This window comes from Mirounga angustirostris, unplaced genomic scaffold, assembly GCF_029215605.1.
Source record: "Mirounga angustirostris isolate CCGP_5_RB_7025 unplaced genomic scaffold, mMirAng1.0.hap1 SCAF_13, whole genome shotgun sequence".
NCBI lineage: Eukaryota > Metazoa > Chordata > Mammalia > Carnivora > Phocidae > Mirounga > Mirounga angustirostris.
Window position 1 is genome coordinate 17,127,918 of NW_026991721.1, and position 26,519 is coordinate 17,154,436.

The 26,519-nt window shown below is 54.1% G+C and overlaps 2 protein-coding genes across 5 annotated transcripts in view; both read right to left on the bottom strand.

The window, feature by feature from the left end:
* Positions 1–4,155: 4,155 nt before the first annotated feature.
* Positions 4,156–6,389, bottom strand: CUNH11orf96 (chromosome unknown C11orf96 homolog). The gene has a single exon (XM_045893869.3). It carries the CDS (start codon positions 5,111–5,113, stop codon positions 4,742–4,744), a length of 372 nt encoding a protein of 123 aa, XP_045749825.1. The 5' UTR covers positions 5,114–6,389; the 3' UTR covers positions 4,156–4,741.
* Positions 6,390–25,287: 18,898 nt separating this feature from the next.
* Positions 25,288–26,519, bottom strand: part of ALKBH3 (alkB homolog 3, alpha-ketoglutarate dependent dioxygenase) — a 34,864-nt gene continuing 33,632 nt past the window's right edge. For all 4 annotated transcript variants that reach the window (XM_045893871.3, XM_045893873.3, XM_045893870.3 and 1 more), the window contains 2 exons: positions 26,407–26,505; positions 25,288–25,649 (listed from right to left, as the gene is read on the bottom strand). In XM_045893871.3, coding sequence (XP_045749827.2) covers positions 25,557–25,649; positions 26,407–26,505 — 192 coding nt within the window. In that variant the 3' untranslated portion in view covers positions 25,288–25,556. The remainder of the gene's footprint in view (positions 25,650–26,406; positions 26,506–26,519) is intronic.

A 26,519-nucleotide genomic window follows, 5' to 3' on the forward strand; every position in this document is an offset into this window, starting at 1 on the left:
AGAATGCGGGGCCAGCAGACCACGATGACACACGTTCGCTTGGCCAACTTTGCCGGATCTAAAATGTACTCTCCAGTACTCTCTAAAATGATGCCCAGCCTCCTCCCCTGTGCAGGTGGGTGCCCGAGAGAGACACATGGCGGCCCCAGGAACCTGCTGGGGGATGGAAGGGTGTGCTAGCCTGGAGTCTCCAAGAAGCAGACGCCAAGAGAGGATTAAGTGTGCAAGGATGTCATTAGGAGACATGCATGTGGGAAATGAACTAGAAGGAGCCAGTGAAGGCCTGGGGGACTCAGCAGGGCAGGCCTCGATGCAAGAATGACCCCGAGAGAAGGAGATAGGGAGAGGTGACCGTGGCAGTCTAAGAAAGCTTCAGCAGACCCACTGGGAAATTCTCGAGCCAAAGTCGACCAAGAAAAAAATCGGCGTCTCCTGGGAATGGTTCTGTCCTCGTGTCCCCAGCTGTGCACATGGTCATTGGTGGGGAGCAGCTCATGGGGGCATGGGATGGATGTCAAAGCCAGGGCTGCTCTGATAAGTATCTCCCCTGTCCCGAGAGGTCTGCAAGGCCCATTCTCACGGCTGCCACGGGAGGTTACAGTGGGAACTGGGGTTCACACTCCAGACAGAGGCTTTGAAAATTTTGAAATTAAAAAAAAAAAATTAGACTGGGTTGCCACCCTGCTCACCACAGACAAGCTGGGTGGCATTGGGTGAGAAAACGAATCCCTCTGATCCTTATTGGTTTCTTCATCTGTAAAATGCCTGGGAAATGTAATCAGGATCAAAGTCAAGTTCCCGCATGAGGTGTTTGCTAAATGGTGCCCTTTATCCGCTCCCCATTTTGCCAGAGCTCAGTGGGTCTAGGGGCTACTCCACACGTGCTCCCTGAGGAAGGAATCCCAAGTCCACGGCTGATCCCAGTTCCCTGGGACAGCAGCTAGCCCCTTCCTCTCAGCCCCACAGCGAGTGGGCCCAGAATCAGTCCGGAGTGGGCTGCAGAGGCTAAGCTGGCTTGTAAACCAGTCTGAGAAGCACCCTGATAAATCTCTCTCCCAGAGCCAAAGAGCAATACTTAGAAGAGACTGCCCCGTCCAGGCCTGGGAGGGCCACTTGTTACCTCCTCTGGGCTCCAGCTTGTTTGAAAACTCATCACCCAAGCTAGGACTGTGGGCTGAGGCCCAGGTGGGGAAGGGAAGGAAGGAGGCGTCTCCTTGGACAAGCCTGTAAATCCCAGCGGCAGACGGCAGACGGCTGGGCAGGCTTCCACCCACCCCAGGCACACGTCGGCTCTACAGCTCCTGAGAGGCGCTGTCTCTGGTTTCTCTCTCCCCGTGCCCGTTCTGCAGAGCACTTTCTCGGCCGCCTTCCCTCCCTCCTACTCTCTGTGGGCCCCTCCCCCCACCCACCTTTCTTCTCTCTCTCCAATGGTGGCCCTGATTCTTCTCCATCTCCTGACACCTCCCGGGGCTCCTGGAGTCTGAGTGTGTAGCTCTCTGTACTTCCCCATCTCTGGAGGTCTCCGAGTCTCCCTGTCTCCCTCAGGGGCCTCATTCCTCTCTGTCTTGCTGGTTCTCATGCTCTCTTGCTCCCTCGGAACCATCTCTCTCCCTCTGGTTCCTCCTCTTCCACCATTTGACCTCCCAGCCCAGCCGCCTCCTTGGAGCTGTATGCTGCCTTGGACCGCCTTCAAGCCACAAGGAGCAGCCGAGCCCCAAAAGTTCCATAGGGACCTTGGAGGAGCACCCCGATGCCCCATCCGCCCTCCTTCTTCCTCTGTGCACGGCAGACCTGTTCAGAACCAGAGGGCCATGCACCCCACACCCAGCCTACTCCCTCTAATAATACAGCCTCCCAACCTCCGCCCCCTCCCCCAACCCCTCTTGGGGTCACTGCTTCTTCTAAACTTCTTTCGGTATCCAACCCTTAGAGCTCATGGCTAGTTACAGGCGATACTAAGAAACTGGGACAAATAGGACATCGTTTTTATACCAAAGAGAGGGGAACTGGCTTAATTAAATGTGCAGTATCTATTCAACAGAATTTTATAAAAACCATGATGTAGAGCCATACGTACAGGTGTTAAATACAAATCCAGGTAAGCCAAAAGCAGATTAAAAATAGTATTTAGAGCATAAACCCATTTTGTAAAAGAAAAGAAATATGCATAACATCATAATTTACTTCAGGGTGGTGGGAGTATGGGTAACTTGTTTTTTATTGTGATGAACAAATAAAGCCAACCAGGACATAGGCCAGATAGGCACTGATCTTCTTCACTGCCCCTTTATTGATTTTAACCCAACAAACATTTCTGAAGCTCCAACTGGGTGCTCAGCCCTCCCAGCAGCCAAACAGGAACTGGGGTGATCAGATATGCAACAGATCCTATGACAACCCCTGGAGACTGGCCAGGGTGACCCAAGGAGACCCTTCAGGTAGGTCTTCAGCTGGGGTTGGTGCTGAAGGTGAATAGAAGAGGCTCTTGGGGGCAAAGGGTACTGGCAGGGGAGGGGTACCCAGAGGGGAGCTGGGTAGCTAGGATCTCAAATGTGAAGGGTGTGAACCCCACCCCCCCAGGAAGGCTTGGGGCACCCACCAATTAAACAGCAGAAACAGGACCCACTGCTCAAGACGTGCGGTAAGACAGGGGAGGAGGATGAGGGACTAGAATGGGGGGGGGGTTCTCAAACCAGCCTAGCCATGCAGCAGCAGAGACTGGAATCAAAGCCTGAACTCACCGCTGCCTGGCCAGGCTGTGGCCCTTGAAGTTAAGGGCCTTCTGTCAGGAACCCTCACCACAATGAAACTGGCCGTGGACTGCAGGGGCCAGTGTGTTCCCAAGGGCTAGGCAGCGCCAAAGACCCCAGCCCCCAAGGCCCTGGGCCTGGCCTCCTCTGTTGGAGGCAGATGGGAGGACATTCTTTCAGGCCCTGTGGGTTCTATTTTTGTTTCTTTGTTTCACTTCCTCGGCTCTCTAGTTTTCTGCAGAGTCTAGCGCTAGGAGAGGTGCGGAGTCAAGAGGCAGTTCAGTTGTCCTGCGGGGCCGAGCTGAGCGCAGCACCAGCCCCCACCACCAGAGGGCACCCGAGCACAGAAACTGGCAATTTCGAGAGAGGGGTAGCCAAAGCACCCAAGCTCTCCGCGGATCTCTGAACTACTCAGCCTAGGGCCTGGCCACGGTGGGTCAGCTCTGGAGTAATCCTGGAGGGCTTGGCTGGGTGGGGGCCCCATGTGTGGGGACCTGCCCTCCTCGACCGAACGTGGCTTATTACATAGATCGCCACCTACTGCCAGGTGATAGTGTTACACTGCCAACCCAGAGGGTTTAGGGTGTAGGCAGGAGTGCGGGGCAGCTGCTGGAGAGCACCGGAAAGGGACCCGTGTGATGGAAGGAGCACTGGACGCGGAGTCAGGACAGCTGACTGCGCCGCCACTACGTTCTGTGTGACCTCTCCCTCTGCCCTGTTTGTTTTCTCATCTGTAAACAGAGCGGGTGGGAAGACTTGGTGGTACCCAAGCGCCCTTCAGTCTTCCAAAGATATGCCCCACCCTCCTTGAAGTGGCCTGATGAGGGCCACGGAGGCTGGAGAAAGGGGACCGAAGAACCGAAACGGCCGCTGTCTGCTTGGGGCAGTTCAGGGGCGCCCGGCACGGCGCTGAGTCAGCACGGGAGACGCGCAGCACTCTGTCGGGTCCCACCACCCAAATATCCCCGCCCAGGTCTCCCGCTGCTGGCCCGGGCAGCGCCCCACCCGCCGCCTGTAAGGGGCGCCGCGTGAGTGGGATCTTCTGCGGTGAGTGCGGGACGATGACCCGGCCTCCCTGAGAGGTCAACCGCACCAAGAAAGGTTCTCTCCGTCCTCACGGCGCCGACCTTCGCCTCGCGGGCGGCTTCGCTCCATCCCGGACGCTGGCGATGGGGAACAGAGCAGGGAGGCAGGAGCGCTCTGGGCCGGGTGTGGATCCACTTGGGGCGGCGGGTAATGGCCCCGGGCACCGCGGGCGCGACCTCGTTCCGGTGATTGAAGCTTGTGGAGTTACCTCCACCCGGGGATCCCTGGCCCCACATTCCTGCCACAGCCTTCTCCCACCTCCCCCAGTCTCGGGAGCCTGGGCCCCGAAGGTTCAAGAAGTCAAGAGCCTGGAGAAATGCACTGTGCAAATATATTGACTTTATTTGTCTCCGTTCGGGAGCCTCACAGACATATCCAAGTAAAAAGATCGTTAAATAAACGCCGTCAGCCATCGCAATGCAAAAATAAATATCAGTCCTCCGGCCGCAGCAGCAGCTGCGCTGCGCCCCAAGTCCCATCGGCCGCGCCTAACAATTATAAAAGTGTTCAGCGAGAGTGTGTTGGCGTGAGTGTGAACGGGTGTGCGCTGGGGGGCACGGTGGAGCGGTGTGCAAAATCGGAGTTGCAAACCATCAGACAAGGGCGTGGAGCGGCTCTCGGGGGAGCCCCGGCGACCCAGGGCCGACTCAGCGCAGGCGCGCCTCCCGCACACACTCATGGCAGAGTCCGTACTGGGAAGAGTTAAAAAATAAACATTTACAAGGGCAAAGAAAGCGGCCCCCCTCCCCGGCACCCCCGCGCGCTCCGGCCCGGGACCAGTGCAGCGCGGGGCGCACCGAGCAGCTCGCAGCCCGGCGAGAGGTCCCGGTCCTCGCGGGTCCCCGGGGCGCGGGGCCCGGACCCTCTGGGGCTTGGTTCGCGGGTCCCCGGGCGGGCGGCGCCTCTCACAGGGCCGAGTCGGAGTCGCTGGAGTCCAGGCTGTTCCTCAGCTTGCAGCTGCTGAGCTGCTCCCTCTGCAGCGACAGGCTCTGCGTGCTGCGGCGCAGGCACTCCAGGCTCTGCAGGAACGACTTCTTGGCCTTCTCCTCCTCCATGGGGGACACCCCTTCCTCCTCCACCTCCTGGATCTCGTCGAAGGTCACCGGCTGCGTCTTGAAGCGGGACTGGCGCGGCCGCCGCAGCCGGCCCTTGCCCTTGGACAGCTTGGCGGGCCGCACGGGCTGCGGGAACTCGTCGGCCAGGCACACGAAGTGTGGCATCACCGCCTGGTAGCTGGAGCAGATGCCCATCAGCTCGCCGGGCTTGGCGGCCGCCATGGCGCTACCGGCGTCTTCGGGGCCGGGCGGCGGGGCGCCGGGGCTCTCAGGGGGCGGCCGCTGCGCCGGGGCCCCCCGGGAGGCAGCAGCCTGGGGCTCGCCGGGCGGGGGATCCAAATCTGCTGCGGGGTGGCGGCGGCCCTCGCGGGCCCGGGTCGGCGTTCCTCGGGAGGGCGGGCGGGAGGGCCCGTCGGGGGGCGCGGGGCTCGGCTGCTGGGCTGCGCTCCCGGGCGCTCGCCGCCGCGGCTGTCACCGTTTGCCCCGCGGCGGCCCGGCCCGCCGCTTATATAGCCCGCTCCTGCCCACACGGCCGCGAGCTCGGATGACAGCGAATGCCATTTAAAGCGTGCGCGCCCCGCGCCCTTCCGCCTGACGTCGCCCCGCCGCTCTGGGAAAGTAACGGCCCTTTCCCCAGCGCCGCCCGCCCGCCCGCCCCCAGCCAACCCGGCTCCGGAAGGCAGGCCCCGCCCGCGGGGTTCCGGGAGCATCCGAGGCCCCGGGAGCACGCGGCGGGGCGGCGTGGCCGGAGAGCCGGCGGCGGGGTGGGGCTCGGATCGGCCGCACTGGGGGCTGCCACTGTCCCGTCCTGGGATCCCCAAGTTCGTACGGACCGTGGTGGCCGCGGCGGCGCAGGTCCCCTCCCCCTCCCTGATCCCAAATGCACACACTCAAGACGCTGGTGATTCCGCGGCGGGTTCTGCGTTGGGTGGAGGCAGCTCCCAGCCCTCCTTCAGCGGGGAGAGCCGGGGCGCCGGGAGAGCCGGGGCACCTGACTCCCCAGAACTGAGTTCGGAGAAAGGGTTGGGTTTCTTCTCTGGATCCTTGTCACCCTTCCCCAGACAAACGCAGATCCATATACACACACAAACACGCACAGACCCATGCACGAATAAAGACGCACCCCGATTATTCCATCCCGGTTCTTCCCTTCCCTAGCCGCCTTCTCTCCGTCTCCTCACAACCCCACCCCCAAGTCCCTCGGGCACCAGCCCCCTATTCATTCTCCGAAGAATGACACTTGGATAGGCACTAATAACAATGATAATAACTACAATCTGGAGAGCTTCACTGCAAGCCAGCCAGTGAGCTTCGTTTTACATATATTACCCTATTTAATCTTCCTAACAGCCCTGTGAGGTAATTGGTATTCTCCCAAATTTACATATGAGATAGTAAAGGCACAGAGAGGATAAGTAGCTAGTTCTCTAGGAATGGATGGAACCAGGTGGAGCAGACTGCACAGGGTGCTCTATTATGGTGCCGGGGCCGAAGGCTGGTACCCCCCCCCCCCCCATGCCCCTAGAGCTTCTAAGAGCAGGTGCCCTCGTTTTCCTGACTCCCAAGAAGGAACTGTGAGCATGGCTCCAGACCCCAGGGGCCTCAAGAGTGCCAGGCAAAGGGTGGAGCTCACCCTGCCTCCACCTTCCCCACAGGCACCCAGCTAGGCTCACAGGGCCAGGGGAATGAAGGGAATCGATGGGATTTGGCCTCCATTGCTCCCACAGCCATTCAACAGATTCATTAAGGACCGCCTGCGTCCCAGCTCTGGAGTTACATTCCAGTGGGTGGGGCAGACAATAAATATGGAAACAAGACCGTGTTCTTGGGTGGTGTGAGAGGGATGCAGATGGAGAAAGGTGCAGAAGGGGAGACCAGGAAAGGCTTCTCAGTTAAGGTGACCCTGAGGGACAATAGTAACACTGCTACATGCTTAATATGGGCCATGCTCTGAGTACTTTTTATACCTTAACTCGACTTCTGCTCAACAGCCCTGGGAAACAAATACTTTTATTATTGTTCTTTACAGATAGAAAAACCAAGGCACAGATAAAGCTAAGCAGCTTAGTCAAGGTCACACAGCTGGTACGCAGCAGAGCTGAGTTTCAGACCCAGGTGACTTCGCTCCTAAGCCCTCACTCTAAACTTAACCCTGAAGCCCTTTGCCCTGTGCAGTACAAAGAAGGAACCAGAGTGTGATCAAATGAAGAGTGTTTCAGGCAAAGGGGACCCTAGGGCAAAGGCACCAAGGCAGGGAAGAGCTAGTGAGAAAAGCCATGTGGCTAAAGCAGAGTGGGAAGGGGGGATGAGGAGTAGGGACAGGCGCAGAAGGCCTTGACGGCCACGTTAAGGAGACAGCATTTTATTCTGAGGGCAATGGTAAGGCACTGGGGAGTTTGGGGCAGGGGAGCGACATGCTCCAATCCCTGTTTTTAAGAGCTCACTCCGGCTGCCATGTGAGGCGAGGACTGGAGAGGGAGGGGTGCGGAAGAAGCAGGGAGCCCACTTACAAGAGTGTGACATCACCGTCCCCCCCCCCCCCCGCCCAGATACAAGGCACTGAAGACAGGGACTGGGTGAAGACAGTGGAGAGGGAGGAAAAGGTCAGATTTGGGATGTGCCCGAAGAGAGAATGAGAGGACTTGCTGATGGATTAGATGGGGCGGTGGGAGGAATCAAGATTGACTTTGATGGATTTGGCCTGAGCGAGTGGTAGACCGGGACAGGAAGGTTGGAGAATGGCAGGGCCATTGTGGAGTCTGCTGGCTAGCCATCAAAATCCTCTACCTATGGAGGTGAGGCCTGGAGTGCTCATATCGGAACTATATTATGCAAGTGAAAAGTTTATTTATATAATCTTAAGGCCATCTTATTTGGGATTTTCTTTTAACAGCAGCTTAGCAGTACTCTAATACAGAAAGTGGTACTAGGAATGCAAAGCTGCCATGTATAAAAACCCTAAAATCTGTGGCACTGGCTTCGCCAACAGGTGGTAATACAGAAACCAGGAGTGGAGGATGGAAAGCTGGTGACCCTTGTTATGCTGTGACAAAACATTTATTAAAACCGTTACCTGTGATCATTCGGAAGACAGACCACATGCCTACTGAGCCTGTAATTCTTGAAAAACGGCTGGAAAGAGCTAAAAACAGTTGCACGTGTTGGCTGCTCAATGATGCTTTTAGCCAGATACCCCAGCAAAGAGATTGGCTAGTTTGCAAGAAGTGATGAGCAGAAGGGGAGATAATACAGAGACCCACTATCATCAGGGCTGGAAAGCCCAGTTGGTTTTGTCCAAGGAGCAGAAGATCAGACTGTCATGGCTTGTTGTGGCAGACCGCTTCTCCCCAGTACCCTCTCCAAGCTTGTCTGTGAGGCCATGCCGAGGGACCACCCCTGTAGCAAAGTATTATATTAGCACTGTTGCCTTGTCATTCAAGTCTATTATTTTAGATGCCTTTAGGATAACTTTCATTTAAAATGAGAGAGAGAGGAGTTGGGCAAGGCAAACAGACTTAATAACTCTGACAAGAAAGGAGCTCTGGGTGTGGTTGCTGGCACATGGAACTGACTAGAGGCAGACCAAGTTTTTGAAGAATTATTATTATCAACAAAATTGCAAGGCTGGACTTCAAAAGCCCATGATCCTTCCAGCCCAAATACATGTTCAAAGAAGACAGACTTTCAATACCCTGTAGGGTGGTAGTGAAGAGTAATAAACAAGAAGGAATTTGCCAAGGGCAAAGTCAAGGGCCAGGGAGACACAGGGCCAGAACCTCCTCCACCACCAGAGCAGGGAAGTCCTCATGGTTCTAGAAGGGGGACTGTGGCGGAGACTGCTAGCTGTCCATCAGCTGGGTCACATTTCCCAGCTTCCCTTGCAGCTAAGACTGGGCCATGTGTCAAAAGAGTCATCTGTGCAATGTGAGCAGAAGTCAACGGTTCGACTTCTGCCCCACTTGTGTATGAGGAAATTCCCACCCTAAGCTTCCATGTTTTTCCCCATACCGACTGGAAGAGTGATTACCAGACCCTGGATCCTTCATGTTAGTCTGGATCCCTACATGACCCCGTGGGGCAGAGCTATCTACCAACCTGAAACACTTCCCTTGGAGCTATTACATGAGAAGGCAATCAACTGAATATTTTTAAACTACTCTAATTTCAGGTCTATTATATCGACTCAGCATTATCCTAACCAAGAGAGCCATTAGACATCTAAGGTCAAGCAGGACACTGGCAGAACTCAGACGAGAGGTGAGGGATGGAGTAGCACTTTGGGAATCTTCAGGGTACAGATGGGATAGTGGTTGAAAGCCCGCCTTCTAGAGAAAGAAGGGCTGCGAGCAGCCAACACTGGGGGGCCAGATGAGCCAGTCAAGGACTCAGAGAAGCAATGTCCAACAGGGTTAAGAGGGAAACCAGGAGAACATGTCAGAATGCATGAGAAGGATGTTTCTAGAAGGAGGAAGATGATTAGAATGGCAGTCCAGAGACAGGTCCTAGTCTGGCTCTACCTGAACCTCCTGTGGGGCCTGGGGCAAGCCACTAATCTCTCTGCACTGTGGAGGTCTCAGCTCAAATGGTGCCCCATAAGAGCAGCCTTCCCTGGCCACCCTATTCCAAGTGGTCCCTCAGTCACTCTATACCACTAACTAAATGGCCTTCTTACCTGTTTGTTCCCCTCAACAGTGTTGTCTGCCTTCCCCACCGGCCTGCCAGCCTCCGTCTCTCCCCAGTACCTGGGCTAGCTCTGGCACGCAGCAGGAGCTCCGGGTTCCTCGTGAGTGGACCGCCACCCTGCTCCTCGGCTCCCCGTGACCTCTGCTCCCATAGCTCCTGCCAACACCACCTCCACCAGGGCTTCCTTCCCAACATGCACAGCTCCTCCGGACCCCAAGGGACTGGGGTGCCCTAGGTCGCTCCTCTCAGCTTCCCTTGACAGAAGACTCCCCATACCCGGCCCCAGGGAGGTGAAAGTAGGAAAAGAGGCCCTTGGCTCACAGCAACGGTCCCAGGTTAGCAACCAGCTCGGCCCCCTTCACTTCCACTCCACTGCATGTCTGGCCCTGCTCACAGGAGGCTTCTAGGAAGAGGAGAGGGAGGGTAGAGAGATGGTCCTTCCCTCAAGGACGGCATCTGAGCTCCCACATGACCTAGAATCCTCTGTTCGACCACTGACACCCCCCACCCCCGCCCCCCGGCCCCAATCCACAGCTCTCCACCTCTCAGGCTACCCCCAGGACCAACCCCAGCCCTAGGTGGCCTTTTCGAATGTGCTGTGCCCTCCAGCTCTGCAGGAGTCAGCCAAGGGCCACTGTTGGGTCAGGAGAACACGGAGCTAGATCCCAACCCCTCTGCCCCGAGCTCATCCTGTGACCTTGAGCAGGTTCTACTCTCTGAGACTCCTTTTTTGCACCTCAATGCATAAGTAACGCTGCTGAGAGTCCATGATGAGTGTATGGAAAGCAGCTAGCTGAATGCCCAGCATGTTGGAAACATGAGAATCAAGTTCCTTTTGTGTTCATTATCTCATGCTCAAACCTACCCAGCCCCCTAACATGGTAGAGAAGATGGACAGGGACCAAGAGACTCCTGCTCCAGGGGGCATTTGAGGGTTTGGGTGACTTACGCTCTCTGCCTGACTCACAAGGAAGAGGAAAAAGCCAGACACAGCAAGGTCAAGCTCTAAGTGACTAAGTAACGTCTCCATTGTATGTTACTGCTGGTGCCCAGAGGTGGTCCTGGGGGGTAGCAGGGGATATTGGCCTCCTTCAACAGAACCCCCAGCCCATATCTACCTTCCTCCAAAGGTGCATGGGTGGTATGGGGTGAGAGCTGCATGTGTTGAGGAGGGGTGGGCAGACCTGGGGGTTCTAGGAGGGGGGTCTGCCCAGGCGTCAGGGCCTGGGTTATGTTGCCCTCTGGGCCTTGCTCAGTTTGCTGGGTCAGTGTGGGCTTTGCCAGGACAGGCTAAGTTGCCTCCCTGGGCCCAGTGGGGCAGAGGATAGCCATGAAAGGGGATGAGGATGGTCCCTTTTCTTAGTAGGCTTGTAGCCCTGGGATTACAGAAGTGGGACATAGAAATGTCATCTGTTGAATATTTACTATGCGCCTGGCCTTCTGAATGGTGCTTTGCGTGGACCTCACCTAAAATCATCCTCACAGCGTCCTTTGAGGGGGAGCCTCGCTATCACCCCCATTTTGCAGATGAGGACTCTGGGGGCTTTGTAGCTCACCAAGGTCACTCTCAGTGCTACGTGCAGCGCTGGAAGCCAGGGAGGTGTGCCTGACCCAGAAAGCAGTGCTCCTCGCCTGTACTACCCCATCTCCCTGCCCCTCCGACGGGATGGGGACAGCACCGGCCACATCAGACGCGCGGGATGCCATATCTGCTCCATCACCCATGTACTCTGTGGCCTTGAACCAGCTGCTTCCCACCTCTGAGCCTCAGTTTCCCTATCTGTGATGCGAGGAGGCCAAACTCACTTACTGGGGGCCCACCAGGCTCTAACATTTTAGAATCCTCAGGAGGATCAGAGATGAGGTGACCTGTTCCCAAACAGGAGAGGCTTCCTCTTGAGCCCAAGAGTGGCAAACAGCCCAAGCTAAGGCTGCGGGGGAAGGCCGGCTTCCATGGAGGGGGTTGCTGGGGGAGCAGATGGGGCAGGAAGATGGTAGCAGCCCGGGGAGGGCTTATGCTACCACCTCCTCCACCATCCCCACCCACACTTTGGCTTTTGGGCAGAGCCCAGGTTTAAAAAAAGCAACCACCAGTTCTTCAGCTATTAACAGGGTTTTGTTTCCAAGGGAGCCTGCAGTACACTAGCCCAGGTCGGATGGGAGCAGGGATGCCAAGTCCGTCCCAGGATGCAGAGACGCATTGAGCCGGGGAGGCCACAGAACAAAGCAGAAAGAATGGGGTTGGGGCAGTTCTGCTCCTAGATGCTCCCCTGCTTCCTGGGGGTAGAGGGGACAGGCAGGAGGGTCAGGCCGCTTCCGGTGACTGCTTTGCCACCCTGGCATATGGACCGATTGCCAGCTAGAAGCCTTGGTCAGCTGGCTTTCCCCCTACACTCACCCAGAAGTCTCCCCAGAGTTGATTTCATGCCTCCAAGGGCTGAGTGAGGTGATGGTTATTCCAGATGTTGCTGTTTGGGTCAGTCTGCACTATGGGTGTATTTGGCCCAGCCTCTGTGTGTGTGTGTGTGTGTACCACACTGTGTGCATGCATCTGGGTGTGTGTAGGTGGAATGCAAATGTGAATGTGGCATAAGGGGTGAGGAGGGGTCAGCAACAAACACAACCCCTGTGGTGGGGCCTTTCTTGCCTCCTGACCACCACCCTCACTTCCTTCTGGTGCCACTCTGCCCCCCAGCGAGCCTTCCATACAAAGCCTGTGACTTCAGCATCCCACCAACTGCTTCTGCCTCAATCAGAATTAGCACTTCGTCTGGTACGAGTGTGAGCATAAAAGTGTTTTGATAATTTTGCTGGAGGGTTGCCATGACAATCCCTGGCAAGCTCCAAGAGGGGGTGTTGGTGTGCACGGGAGGGAGAGAGAGAGGGAGAGAGAGAAAGAGAGCCCAAGAGACACAGAGAGGGAGAGACAGAGAGAGGCAGGGAGAGGAGCCAGGGAGACCCCCCATGATATCCCCAACTCACACCTTCAGCCTGAATTCAGCGCCAGCAGCCCCTGTGGCCCCATTCATGCCGCAATGAGCTCACTCTCTAGTCTGGGCCTCCCTGTAGACGGTGCAGTGGGATACCAGCTGTGGGCAGGCAGGCCGCCAGAACTGGCAGGGCAGAGCTGGTCCCACCAGGGGAGGCACCCTGGCACCCTCCACTCTCAGGATGAGCCCCAGGGAGTGTCAGGCTGGAGTGGCGGCAGGGAGACTTTTAGGGACTCAGAAGGAGCCAGAGCCCAGGGAGGCTCCCACGATTCATGCCCAGCCTATAGGCCTGGTTCTGCTGCTATGGCTAATGGCAGCGCATCTCCCTGCGGGGGTCCCGCCTCCTGGCACAGCTGGGGCCGTCCAGAGGCTGTACTGCTGTTTTTCTTATACGCTTTCTTGCAGCTCTGAGTGTCCCTCTCCAGGGACCACTGGTCTGAGAACCACTACAGGGATAAGGATGGAATCCCACATCATCTGTGGCCCTTGAACTTTGCAGAGCGGGTCTCTCCCTCTCTGTGGCTAAAGCAGGCATATCTCTGCTATCTTCTGAGGTGAGGTCAAAGAGACCCAGAAAGGGGCAGGAACTAGATCAAGTTCCCACACCAAGTAGCAATGCGGAGACAGAGTGGGGATGGAACCCAGTCCTGGACCTTACTCCCGCCTCACTGTCCTCAGGGAAGACAGGTTCTCTGGAACGGGCCCATCTGGCATTACCCCCTTCACATATGGACAGGGAAACTGAGGCCCACAGACATTCCCCCAGCTAATAAGCGTAAAGCCAGGGTTTGCAGCCTCAGATCCGGAGAAGTTGTCACTGCCTTTACCGAACCACCAGCCAGCCTCAGGTGCTCCCTAAAGCGAGCCTCGGGGACTTATTTCTGTTCCCGGGTTAAAGTGCCAACCTTGGAAGGAGAGTCTTCGGGTTATTACCAAAACAGACCAGAGGGCAGCTGGAGCTGGCCAGGAACACAGAGGCAAGGAGGTCAGTGGGGTACCTGGGCACTGCCGAGTCCCAGCTGCGTAAGGAAGTCTGCACAGGGTCTCCCGGCCTCTGCTATGGGAGCCGTGTGGCCTTGGGCTGTGGGAGCCCCAGTTTCTGCAGCTGTCGAGAGCCAGTGTGCCCAGGAGCCCCCCCTCAGAGGAACTGCTTTCCAAGCTCTGGGAAGCAGCCGCCCTGGAAGCGCAGAGTCGGACAGAGGTATCCTCGCGCCTGTCTCCAGCTTGGCTTACATCTACCTTTCAATTATTCACCAGCATGGCGGGAGGGGGTGGGCACCAACAGGAAAGTGCTGTGGGCTCTGGAGACAGCTGCAGAGATGACTTTCCTGCAGCCTTAGTAATAGGCAACAGCACGAGAATAAGCAAACAGCAACTCAAGACTGCTTGCTTGGATACCCTGGTTCTGGTGTTTGCTAGTAAGTTCTCACTACTCTGTGATTGTGGAAGCCTCGTGCCTGCCCCATCCTCCTGGACCAAACTAGATGATTTATTAAAACATACTGAGGTAAAACTGGCTCTGTAGGAGGGTGGATTTTTAAACAGATTCCAAGAAATTAGTGTTGAAAAGATGCCCTTTCACGTAATGTGTTCTGAGTCTGGCCTTGGGACAGGGCACACTGTCAGTCTTGTAAAAAGCTACTGGCCCACTCTGGAGGCCCAGAGTCTGTTCTCCTCAAGCCCTGCCTATCTTCCTCCTCAGACACGGCCTCGGGCTGCCTAGTGGACATGAGATGCTTGCTGTGCCCCAGTCTCTTTGCATGTTGTGGACATGGTGCGGTGTGTGTGTGTGGGGGGGGGCAGTTACTCCCAGGGTACCCAACTTCAGGCAGCCTCTCTCTGACATTGCCCCGCCTGTCACCGGCCATGGAAGGCATCTCCTCTGTCTTTCTTCATGGCACCAGCTGCCATTTCTTCAGCTGTTCTCTCTCGGACACCCAAGGGATGGGATGTAAAGGAATGAGTTTTTCCTGAGCAGCTCCCTCATGCCAGTCACAAACACAAAACACTCTGAACCTATCGTTGCACCCTTAAGCTTAGCCTCTGAGGTAAGTGTTATTATCTCCAAGCTTTGGTTGAGGCAACAGGCTCAGAGATGTTTGGGAACTTTCCCAAGGTCACAGAGCCCCCCAGAGATAGAGCGGGGATTTGCTCCCAGGTCCACCAGTCGCCAAAGCTCTTCTCGTCCGTCAGTCATTCCCATGGCAGTGGCTCCTGAACCTGACCAGGGAGGGGTTCAGTGGGAGGAAGGACAGGATGAAGAGGGCTGGGCCCGGGGAAGAGTCTGGAACTCTAACTGGGAGCCAGGCTCCACTCCCCAGCAGCTCTTCCAGAAAGAAGACTGGTGTCCTGTGGGCCAAGCAGTAGAGCTGGGTGGGGTAGGGAGAGGAGTGTGGATGACATCCAAGCCCACTCGTTTCCCGTGGAGACGCAGGAGAAGGCCTGGGCGCCCCTCCTCACTCACGATGCCCCCAGGATGCAAGACAGAGCGGGCAGCCCGCGGCCAGATGGCGGATGAACCAGGGCCTCACACCGTGAGTGAGCTCGGGTGGGAGGCCGCTCAGAGCAGCGCACTCCAACACCTCCAGTCCAAGAGTCTCCGGCACCTGAGGCTGGAAACCACTGTTTGCAGATACAGAGAAGAAAACCACAAAGGCTTGGCTGATGGGGGTCGTGAGGCCAGAGTAAATGGAACAGAACTGCAGGCTGCCAGAAGAGAAAGGAATCTTCCAGATGAGCTGGGGCAGTGTTTTCAGACCAACAAGCGGGACTCATTAGTGGGCCATACCAACGGTTAGGGGGCCATGGCCAGCATTTTTTAATGATACACAACAGTACAGAAAACAGGAGAGTAAACACATGTAACAAAGTTCTGTTTCATGAAGCTTTAGTTTTAAACAGGGTGTGTGTGTGTGTAAACTTTTTTTTTTTTTTTTTACCATGGGTTCTAGTCAAAAAAGCTCCAGAAAACACTAAGTTGGTTCAACCCCTGCATTCTGCAGATGCGGACCTGGGGCCAAGGGCAGGAAAAGGCTTGGCCCAGAGTCCAGACACAGGACAAGAACCGTCTCCTGATGCTGCCTTTCAGAGGCCTGACTTCTTGCTCATCTTTCAACCTTAGACACTCTCAGCCTTGGCCACTCTTATCCTATGTTGTTCCCAGGCTAGAGTAGGAAGAATTCGGGGCTTCACGTGGGGGTGTTCTGACAGAACGTCCACAGGCCCTTCTTTCTCTAGGCTGTTCCTACTTGGGCTCTTTCCCTGCCTCCTTTCCTCCCCGCCGACTCCCTCTCTATGGGAACAGCCCAAAACCAGGGCCCTTTTTGCCCTCCCTCCCACCTGCCTCCACAAACCCCTGTGCAGCCACCTCCCTGGTCTCTCCCGACCATGCTGGCCCCTCTCTCCCCTAAGGCCTGTCCTAGACCCAACTACTGGCAATGAGACCTGCCCAAGGCCCAGTGCAAGCCTGGCCCGCCCCTGCCCCCAGGCCCCAGGACTCTCCTTCACATCTACACACTACTGATAACAGCTGCCCTAGATACACACATCACACTCCATTCTTAAAACAACCCTGTTTTAAAGGTGGAAACACTCAGCCTGAGGAATTTGCCAAAGACCACGCAGCCGTCAGCGGAGCACCTTGTTCTAGAGGCAGGTCTATATGAACCCGACATGTATGCCTCGGCACTACCCTGCCTGGCTGATTCCTGGCAGACGTTCCCCCAAAGCATCCTGGGCTGGGCGGGAAGACGACAGCAAGGGGATGGGAGCGAGCACCTCCCACTTCACCCTGCAACGAGGAAAGGACTGCCCCACTCTGAGGAGGGCAGAACACTGGAAAGGTAGCACCCACCCTTCTCCTGAGCCCCGTTCTTTCCCCAAGAGAGCAGCACAGACTTCTCTGACAGGGAAGCTTGGGACGAGGAACTGGCTTGGCGGAATCTCTTTCCTTGCAGGCTCAGGGGGGTTGGCAACTGGTAGAGACAGGGCTGGCTGTGCTGTTTCCCAAACAGGGTGCCCCTAGACTCGGTGAAGGAGTAGCGAGAAGTCTTGACTGTGATCACGGCTCTAAGTCAAGGTCTCCCATCCCGCTTATCAGTAAGAACACTGGTGTTTTGACCTCATAGCTGAGTCCTGTGTCTGGTTTTCTTTTGCTTCAGCACTCACAGCGAGAAAGGGTGATATCAGCACCAAAAAACCCAACATCTTTTCTCCTCAGCTCTCCTGGGGGTCCCCATCTCTCTGCTTGGGCTCCTGCCCCGTGGGTCCTCCCACCTGCTGCCCCACCCCTCACTCCCGCCTGAAAACTGTCCCCAGCCCTCCGTGGCTCCCAGGCCCGATCCGGGCCCCTCTCCTTCCCTCACTGTCCTTCCTCCAGCTCACTGCCCTCCACCCCTGGACATAAGCCACCTAGGACGCCCATAGTCATTTCTCAGTCCTCCCCGTTCTCCCAGGGCCTCCTCCACCAGGCAGCCTTTCCTGACCACCACCCCAAATTACATCTGCTCCTCCCAGCCCTGCAGCCCTCACTGTCTGGGCCCCTCGCTTCACAGTCACCTTGTCATGGAGGTGTTTCAAGTGTGTGTCTTGGTTTCTCAACAAACGACACATCCGACCTTGATGCTAATGCTGCCCAGACGTCCTGAGTGCTCGCTTGCCCCATGCGGGGCACAGACAGCTTCTCCTTCCCGGAGAGAAGCTCTGGAGAGTACTGAGCGCAGGGCCTGGCTTGTTACTGGCGCTCAAAGAACAGCATGAGTTTCTCAGATATGCTCAGACACCAGTGGTAGGAGGAGAAAAGTTGGTGCCACCTTTTTGGAAAGCCATTTACACGATCGATTCAAGGCCTTAGAGCTAGGCACAGCCTTCCAAATTCAGGCAAGGACCCCACTTTTAGGAATGTATTCTAAGAAAAAGTAATAGATACGCACAAAGGTTTAGCCACAGGACGGCCGCGTAAGTGGTGGGGTGGTGCTTCTGATTCTTGAATAGTAAAATGGGGATAAAAATAGCTCCTGGGCTGCTGTGAGGGTTAATGAATCATGAGTTAATATATGTGCCTGGCACCATACCCAGGCTCTATAAAAACGTTACCTGTTCTTTTTATTTGAACTGAAGTCTGAATGAGGCCAAATCCTGGGCTCTTTGCTACGACACCACCCTGCCTCCCAGCATCCCCTCTCCTGCGTTCCCAAACCAACAGAACAGTTACTAATAATAGCAAACACCACCCCGACATCAACAACGATCTAAACATCCACACAGCAACTATATACAATACTATGCAACCATTCAGAGCCATGTTATGGGACAGCAATTAATGTCATGCACTCACGTTCTTAATAAATAGGAAGAGGCTACAAAATGATGAGTTCAGTATGAAGTTGTTTTTTTTTTTAAGGATACAAGTATGTAGAAAAAATACACTGCAAAATGTGAGGAGCTGTTGTCTCTGGTTGTAAAGTTACAAGGGATTTTCCTTTTTATCTTTCTTTTTAATTTCTTGCAAAAAACACATACTCCTTCTGTAGTTAGGAATAAGAACTAATTTTGAGAAAGAAAATGAAAGCCACGCTGGCTCCCTTCTATCTGTAACAGAAGGGATCGTGTCCTCCTTTTATATATTCCCCACTGCATCTAATACACAATCTGCAGACATAAAAGCCCTAGTCTTACACAGAATTCCACCCTGGCAATCTTGTTTAATCTTCCAGGCCAAGGTGTTCTGTACAGAATTTGGAAACTGCCAGCAAGGACAAGAAAAGAATGTGACTGGCAGGGGTGCGTCTGAGCCTGGCTGACCCCGGGGCTGGGGAAGCTCAAACACTGCCCCGAGGGGAAAGAGGCAGTGGAATGAGGCCAGGGACGGTGCATTAGGAGACCGATCACCTGGGGAGCATGTGGCGGGGCTGCCACGAGTGAGCGGAGCCTTGACACAAGGCCACTTTGGCATCTGGGAGCTCTGTCAGCTTGGTCTGAAGACCTTCCCAGGAGACGCTTAAGTGCAGCTGGATCTTAATATGATCAGCCTCGCTCATGGGCAATTTTCTTTTTGCCCCTCCTCCCAAAGCTTCTGGGCCTTTCCCCTGGCGGACGGCAACCGAGGTGTGGGCACCCAGGGAGCCTGCCAAGAGGAAAGGCAGGGTCACAGGGCCATGGTCAGCTGCCGAAGAATCACTCACCCAGCGGGAGGCTCAGGGCTGGGGTCAGTAGGGCGTGTGGAACGGTCCACCTACGACATGACATTACTAAGCACATCACTGTCAGGAGTGCTACACTCGCCATCTTGACCCCCGCGAGACCTCGGAGGGGTGGCTGCTCCCGTGTCCACTGCGCAGCTGAGGAAATAGGCTTGGGGGCTGTCTGGCCCAAGGTGACTCAGCCAGAAAGGGCAGAGTGGGACTCAAGCCCCGGTCCGCGCGCTCAAGCCGAGGCTTCTTCCACAAGGGCTCTGGCAGGAATTCTGACAGATGTGGAGACTGGGCCGGGTGTGGGGTGTCACGGCTGCTTCCTAATCCCCCATCCCACCCCCGTGCCTGCAGCACTGGAGAAGGCGGTACGCCCCCTCGCAAGGCTGGACCTAGGCCACTCTTGCCTGAAGTTGTCCAGCTCCCTGCCCTCATCAGCTGGTACAGGGCTTGGCCTGCACTATTTTTTTTTTTTTTTTAAAGATTTTATTTATTTGACAGAGAGAGACACAGCGAGAGAGGGAATACAAGCAGGGGGACTGGGAGAGGGAGAAGCAGGCTTCCCACCGAGCAGGGAGCCCGATGCGGGGCTCGATCCCAGGATCTGGAATCATGACCTGAGCCGAAGGCAGACACTTAACGACTGAGCCACCCAGGCGCCCCTTGGCCTGCACTATTTTTGGCAGGAGGAGGCCACCTCCAGCTGCAGCAGGGACTCTTGCCATGTATCAAGCCACCTGGCCGGTGCGGCGCAGACACGGTCGATACCACTCCTTGGAGGCCTGCCCCACAGGCAGTGTACTTTCTGGGCTGTCTGTGTCCATGTTCCCTCCTGTCACCAGGTGCTGCTTTAGCTAGAAATCTCAGAGGAGGTCACAGATTCCGAGTGGTGGAAAGAACAATGGCCTAGGTACTTGATACGGGTCTTCATGCTGGTTCTGCCTTACTGGCTGGGTGCCCCTGGAATGAGCACCTCTGGACCTTGGCTTCCTCCAATGGGGAGAGCAGTTCCTAACCTACACCCTCATGGTACTTTGGGAGACAAAGGGCAAGGCACGCACAAGAGTTCACTCACTGCTCTCCTCTCGGGCCCAGCTCCTCCCAGCACGAGGCAGGAGGCTGCTGGAGGAGGCAGACTAGAGGAGACGGGGGTAATGGGAAGGAAGTCAGACATTTGGACTCCCCCTTAATTTCTTACCTCTGGGCTAGCTGTCTTCCTTTCCCCTTCACTGCAGGTGAATGGAAACTAAAAGCTACTGTCAGAGAGAGGGTGCTGGGAAGAAATGAGTGGCTAATCCCTTAGACATTTTCAGAGGAAACATTCCAGAAAAGTTTTCTCTAACCAACAAGGGCATAGGATGACACTACTCCTGAGTCCTGCTTGGGGAGGCCCCATGAGAAAACAGATTGCAGGTCTGCAGCCTGAACACGCTTAGGCCAGAGTTTGGGAAGCACTCCCACCCCTGTGGCATCTTTATGCACCCATCCCACATTCTTTAGGCAGGGAGGATACAGCCCTCAACCCGAATTGTTTTTGGAGGTGTGGATTCCCCTCCTAGAGGGCCCCACCCATGCCATTCTCCAAGTACAGACAAGAATGGCAGGGTGGGGACAAGTGGCATAGGGACAGACTCCGTCATCACAGCACCTGTAGAAGGGCCTGGAGGGTGGCTTCTTGCCCTAGTCTCTTGGACAGGGGGAGGCAGCCTCTTGGACAGGGGGAGGCAACCACCTGCAGCAGGAAACATTTTGGCCACATCTAGCCAGCAGGGTGCGTTCTGATGGCCTTTTCAGGGGGCATCAGGATCATCACACGTGCTGCTCAGCAGGCCCTTCCTGCAGTAGGCGGTTAACTGTAACCTGATCACACAGCCCCTCCAGAGCCCACTTCTTGTCTCCTGCCCCAGGGGAAAAGCTCCCAGGCTCCGACTGGTCTCTATGCTGCTTCCGGTGAAGGGACCAAGAAAGCAGTCCCTCCAGCCCCAGGAGACTCTGGCTGCAGCTGTCCCCCATGCCTGGGGCCAGGGCTGGGGAAAGCCCAAAGACAACACAGAAGGTCTACTGACAAGCAGCCCCGCAGGCCTCTTCCAGCCCACCCCGGGACACCAGATCTCAGGATCTGATCATCCTCTAGGTACATGTTCCTCCACCTGATTAAAAACAAAACACCGACCTCATTAGGGTCACTTTTAGGAAGAAATCAGATTAGGGATGTAACAGGCCCAACATGGTTGTTATTGTTTTGTTTTAAGGTTTATTTTAGAGAGAGAGCATGCTCGCGTGCACACCCAAGTGCAAGAGTCGGGGTAGGGGCAGAGGGAGAGGGAGAGAATCTCAAGCCGACTCTGCGCCGAGTGCCAAGCCCAATGCAGGGACTGATCTCATGACCCACGAGATCATGACCTGAGTGGAAACCAAGAGTTGGATGCTTAACCAAAGGAGCCACCCAGGTACCCCCAGGCCCAACACAGGCCCAACTCCCTTCTGGCTTTCACCTTTCCTTCCCATCCAGAAACCTATCATCTGTGTCCAGAGTTAAAAGCTAGTGGGGTCAGAGGCCAGGATCCTGCCTGAACATGCCCACACTTGGGGAGGCCCCATGAGAAAAAGGACTGTCCCTGGTGTTCAGGGAGTGTGTGTGTGGGGGGGTGCGTGACAGCACAGACTTAACTGTAATGACAACTCTGTCACACATACCTTGGTCAGCACAGAGTCGGCTCACCTGAGAAAGCAGTCTTTTCGGTAATGCTGGCTACAAATGTCCTGCCTCACTCATCCTTGTCCTCCTATACTGCTCTCTGACACCAGGCCCCTCGCTCAGCTTTAACATGAAAAATAGCCTAGCTCAACAGGGGCCTCTGTGCACAGGCTGGGAAAGGCACTTGCAAGTTGGCGCAGCAAGACTAAGCCAGCTGGAAAAGGCACCGTTAGTCTGTGTTCCACTTTAATAAATAAACATCAACGTCATTTCCCTGTTGACCCTCAGACACAGGAATCGCCATATCTAAGACTGGATTCCAGCAGCACAAAACTGACTGGGCCTCCCGTGAGGGTTCTTTCCAAAGAGAAAATGGGAAGGGGGGCAGAGGTTGTAGACCAGGTCCTTCTGAGGAGAGCGAGTGGGTGGAACCATGTATAAGTAAAGATTTAAACAAACAGAATGCATCACCATGGAAACATTTGGCTCTTTCAAAAGCATTGTTCAGAAAAATAAAGCAATCAAGACTTCAGATTCAACACTTTACAAGTGTTTATGACCAGAAAAGGCAAAGTGGGTCTTGGACATTCTGCAGCCAAGTAAAAGCTGCCAGAATTCAAGGAAGAAGTATTCCCAGCAGGGCAGGGACCCATCATGTGTCAGGGATTTCTCTACAGTCCTCTGACTGGAGCGTTCTGCTCAGGGCAGGACCCACTTCACTCCAGTGGGGTTGCCATGACACAATTCAGGAGACCGTGCCACTCGCCCACCAGGTCCAGGCAGACCTGCCATGCACTAGGGCAAGGTCGTATCAGCCATGGAGCACGCAGAGAGTGAGTGCCACAAGGAAATGTCAGGTTTATGAGCCGTGACCTAAACCTATTAGGAGCTGTCCATTCCACCGTGGTCAGTGGTTTAGTCAACAACATGGATCATGATTTCCATATGGAGGATACAACCTGATGCTGGATGCACACTGTTCCGAAGCAAGCTGCCTGTCGTCAAGACATTTTTAGTGTACAACCCGACCCGTTTCTTTGGGCTGTCTGCTGACTTCAGTAGTGCTGTTGTTAAGTATCACGAAGAAGCCTGATGCTGAGTTTGGGTGTCATTCAGAGCCCCCAGAGGTACTCACAGATAAACATGAAGAGAGGACGGGACCATGCATCCACCTCAGAGAGTCTGCTGGGATACGATCAGGAAACACTGTTCTGGGTCACAGGAAGGTTGGACGAGAATTTAACCTGCCAGAAACTGGATTCTCTCCCCTCAAAATGAGCTTCCTTAGTTAAATGGCCAATTATGAGTCCAGTTGGCAACACGGTTTCGGACTAGGAGCTGCTAGTGTTGATCAGGAAGAGAGGAGATACAGATGCCTGCCCTCACATACAGGAAAGCCAGAGGACAAACAAGGTGGCCTGGTAGTCAGCTCTGCCCATGGGGTCCCAGGGTGAGCTGGGTGGCCAGCTCTGCAGGAGCAAGTGCTGAGGTTCAGGCTCTCAGGGATGCCCAGTAAACTACTTTGCCTAAATTCATCATGGCAGAGGAAAAAGCACACAGTTTAAGGATTCACCTGTGGTTTGAATTCTGGTTCTGCTGCTTTGAAGTCATATTAAATCACTTAACCCTTCTTGGGGGGCTCAGCTGCCTGGTCTCTATGCAATGGGAAGAGCATCTCTTTCCTGCCAGGCTGTTAGGAAGGACACAGGATTACATAGAAAAAGCTTCCAGGACAGTTCTTGGCTGGTTATTAAAGCTCAAAAAAAGGGCAGCAAAAAACTAAAGCTGTTTTTCTTCATGCTACATTGTTGTATTTGCTGCCTCTGCTTTACAAGTAATGTTGGCAAAGTAGCTCAGCCCCTAATTCCTAGTTAAGATCTACGGCCAGTAAAACACAGCAACGGGTTGGTGCAGTCACGGAGCATCCTTTGCCAGGTTCTGAAAATTTCTGTGCAGTCCTAAACCCTGTCCTTTAACTCCATGGCAAGGACCTACTTGTCATTTCAAAAGGGAGATTATCTTAGTTGTTTTTTTTTTTAAAAAAAGGTGTGTGTGTGGGGGGTAGTCCTAGCATTGGGCAGCAAGAAACAAAAGCCAAGACTGCTGCTCTAAGCTGAAGAAGTCCCGCTAGTGGCTCAGGCTGTGGGCTGGGAGCAGGAACTCATTTCCCCGACAGCCATAGCCGTGATGAGTGAAGAGATCAAATGTGCAGCTAACACAAGAGAAGGCCATGACCCTACATTAGGAGGGATGCCGTGAGACTGGGAGCCATCTGCCAGTTCTTTCGTCTGTGCGAGAGGAATTTCCCCATGTCATGCATCAAACTCACAACTGAAGCTGGCTCTACCACCCTGGTCAGGTTTTGTTTAATAGGAAAACAGCTCGGAATTAGAGGTTTTATTTGATTTTTATGGCCATTTGCATCGCCCTCATTGAAAGGCTTATTGTGATGCTCAGATTTTATAAAGCATTTAATATTTCTTACAGAAAGGAGCTATCCACATGCAAAACATTAAAAAAAAGTGTGAGGGGAACCCCAATGTAAGAAGCCAGAAAGCTTGTCAGAAGGCAGAGCCCGCCAGGCCTGGTGTTGCATCTGAGTTCTGGGGAAGAGCCTGGCCAGCTTTTGGCACTTGACCACCATCACCGAGGCCATTCGTCTTCTAGCATGGAATGGAAACAAGATCAAAAGAAGGCTCTGTACGTTTTCGCAGCAGGCAGCTATGGAAACTCTAACTCTCTTGCCCTGTTTTCATCCATTTGATTCCATTTTCTCTCGAGTTTTCCCTATCTTGGTTTGGAATCAACCCAGCAGCACAGTGCTCCTAAGTCAAGAGGTCAAGAAGACATGTGATTTTATGATGCAAGAAAGGGCAGCCACTCTGTTCTGTTTTGGGAACCTTGGTGACATCATGGACTAACTGTCGAATCTCGGGAACTTGTGTCTAAGAGAGCACTGAGTCAGAAGACAGCCTTCGTCACAGGGCTCCTGGAACTTCAGGTAAAGACAACTATTAGGTAACTGAGTCTATCCCCACAGGACTGCTCCTGCTTCTCTCTGGCTTGGGTTTAAATGATTCCAGTCATTCTCTAGGGGAAACTCATCTACGTGGGACAGCTGTCACTAGCAGGACATTTGCTGCTCTTCGGCCTAAATGTCTCATGACATCACTCAATTAACTTCTCCCTCTGAGGGGACAGTTTTCTCTCGTATTACAAGTATCCAGGCGGCTGCCTAAAGATGGCTGGGTTACAGGACACAGCCTCCACTCTTTCTTTCTTTTTTTTTTTTTTTTTTAAAGATTTTATTTATTTATTTGAGACAGACAGAATGAGAGACAGAGAGCATGAGAGGGAGGAGGGTCAGAGGGAGAAGCAGACTCCCTGCCGAGCAGGGAGCCCGATGCGGGACTCGATCCCGGGACTCCAGGATCATGACCTGAGCCGAAGGCAGTCGCTTAACCAACTGAGCCACCCAGGCGCCCAAGCCTCCACTCTTTCTTCAGAGGCCTGTAACCTGTCTGGGTCTGTCCCAGGAAGGAGACTCGGTTAAATAAAGTGCTCCCAGAATATGCAGCTTTCCATTGCAAAAGCACGCAAGCCAAGATGCTGAGGAGTCAAGGCAGACTTCCACGAGGCTCTGTGAGGCCACCTCTGTTTGGGTTTCGGCAGCTGTCTGCCTGCGGAGGGCTCCAGAGTTGCTGACACATATTTATATCCTACTTCACGAAGTCACAAGGAACAAACACGTGCACGTTTACCCTGGAGGCAAAGCCCATTCACGTTGCCTCAAATGAAGCAGGGAGGGCAGGAGAGAAACTGCTTACAGACAGAATCACCCGTGAACACAGCCACAACAGCTTTTAATTTGCCTAAAGAAGATAATGTGATTTCAAGATGTGATTAGGGAGTACTGTTCCCGCAGTAAACATAGTATGAACATGAACTGCTAGCTGTCATTTAATAGGACTCCAAGGCTGGGAAGCAAATCTCATCCTTGTCTTCCAAACAGCCACCCCACGAGATCAGCTGGACCAGCCTCTGGAAGTTTCTTCACAGCGGAAGCTTGGCTCAATCTCAGCACAGCTTCTCTCTAAGATTTCACATCACCAGTGCGCCCCTCCAGGGTCTGGATAAACTGTCCGAAAGGTCAGGTTTATTCTTGGTTCTCTAGAGTGGTACTCTTTGGGCACTCGATGCTAAACGGAAATATAAATAACTCTGACATAAACAAATTTATGACGACATGGACATATTTTGACTTCGTCATTCCTTAACCCCCCATGAGCATCAATAAGCTCTTTGAAGTCTTGTGGAGAAAGGTTTTCTTCTCTGAAGTAAACCCGCCCCCCAATCACTCTGATAAGCCAGCGCCCTCACAGTGAGGTGTTTTGTTTTTATCTTTTCTAATTGTTGTTCTTCCTCGCAGCTTCCTGCCATTTTCCCAAATCTCATAAGGCAACACATAAATGACTGAGACCAAAGGCAGGCATGAGATTCTGCTCCCATGCTAAGCATTCTTCCATGAACTTGCACACCTTAAAGATGACCTGGCTTTAGAAGAGCACAGCCTAAGGTGAGAAGCTGTGCCCAACAGCCAGCCACTGGCTACCTGAAGCTACTGAAATGAATTTAAATTAAATTAAAAATTCAGTCCTTCAACACACTAGCCACATCTCAGAAGATCAGTAATAGTTGCGTGTGCCCAGTGGCTACTACCTGGGGACTTAAAGAGATGCAGACTATTTCCACTGTCACAGAAAGTTCTACTGGACGCACTGCTGCAGAGGTCCATTCTGACTGTCAGAATCAAAACTTGAAAATGGTTATCACTGTACCGCCTCTCGCTCATGATAAAAGCAACTTGCTTTTCACCATATTTACTAGATAAATGAATAATCAGAAGCCGTCAGGGCACTGCCTCCATGTGAATCCAAATTCCTTGCATGTTCTCACCTGCCAATCAGCTTGTGTCGCTCCTTCCATGATTAACAAGGTCCCATGATCCAAGGGTATCTTCACTCTTTCCACATACGTGTAGTCTCCGTTCTCTTCCTAGAAAACAGCAT

Coding starts and splice junctions, on each gene's coding strand:
- CUNH11orf96 (XM_045893869.3), bottom strand. CDS start 5,113: ATGGCGGCCGCCAAGCCCGGCGAGCTGATGGGCATCTGCTCCAGCTAC.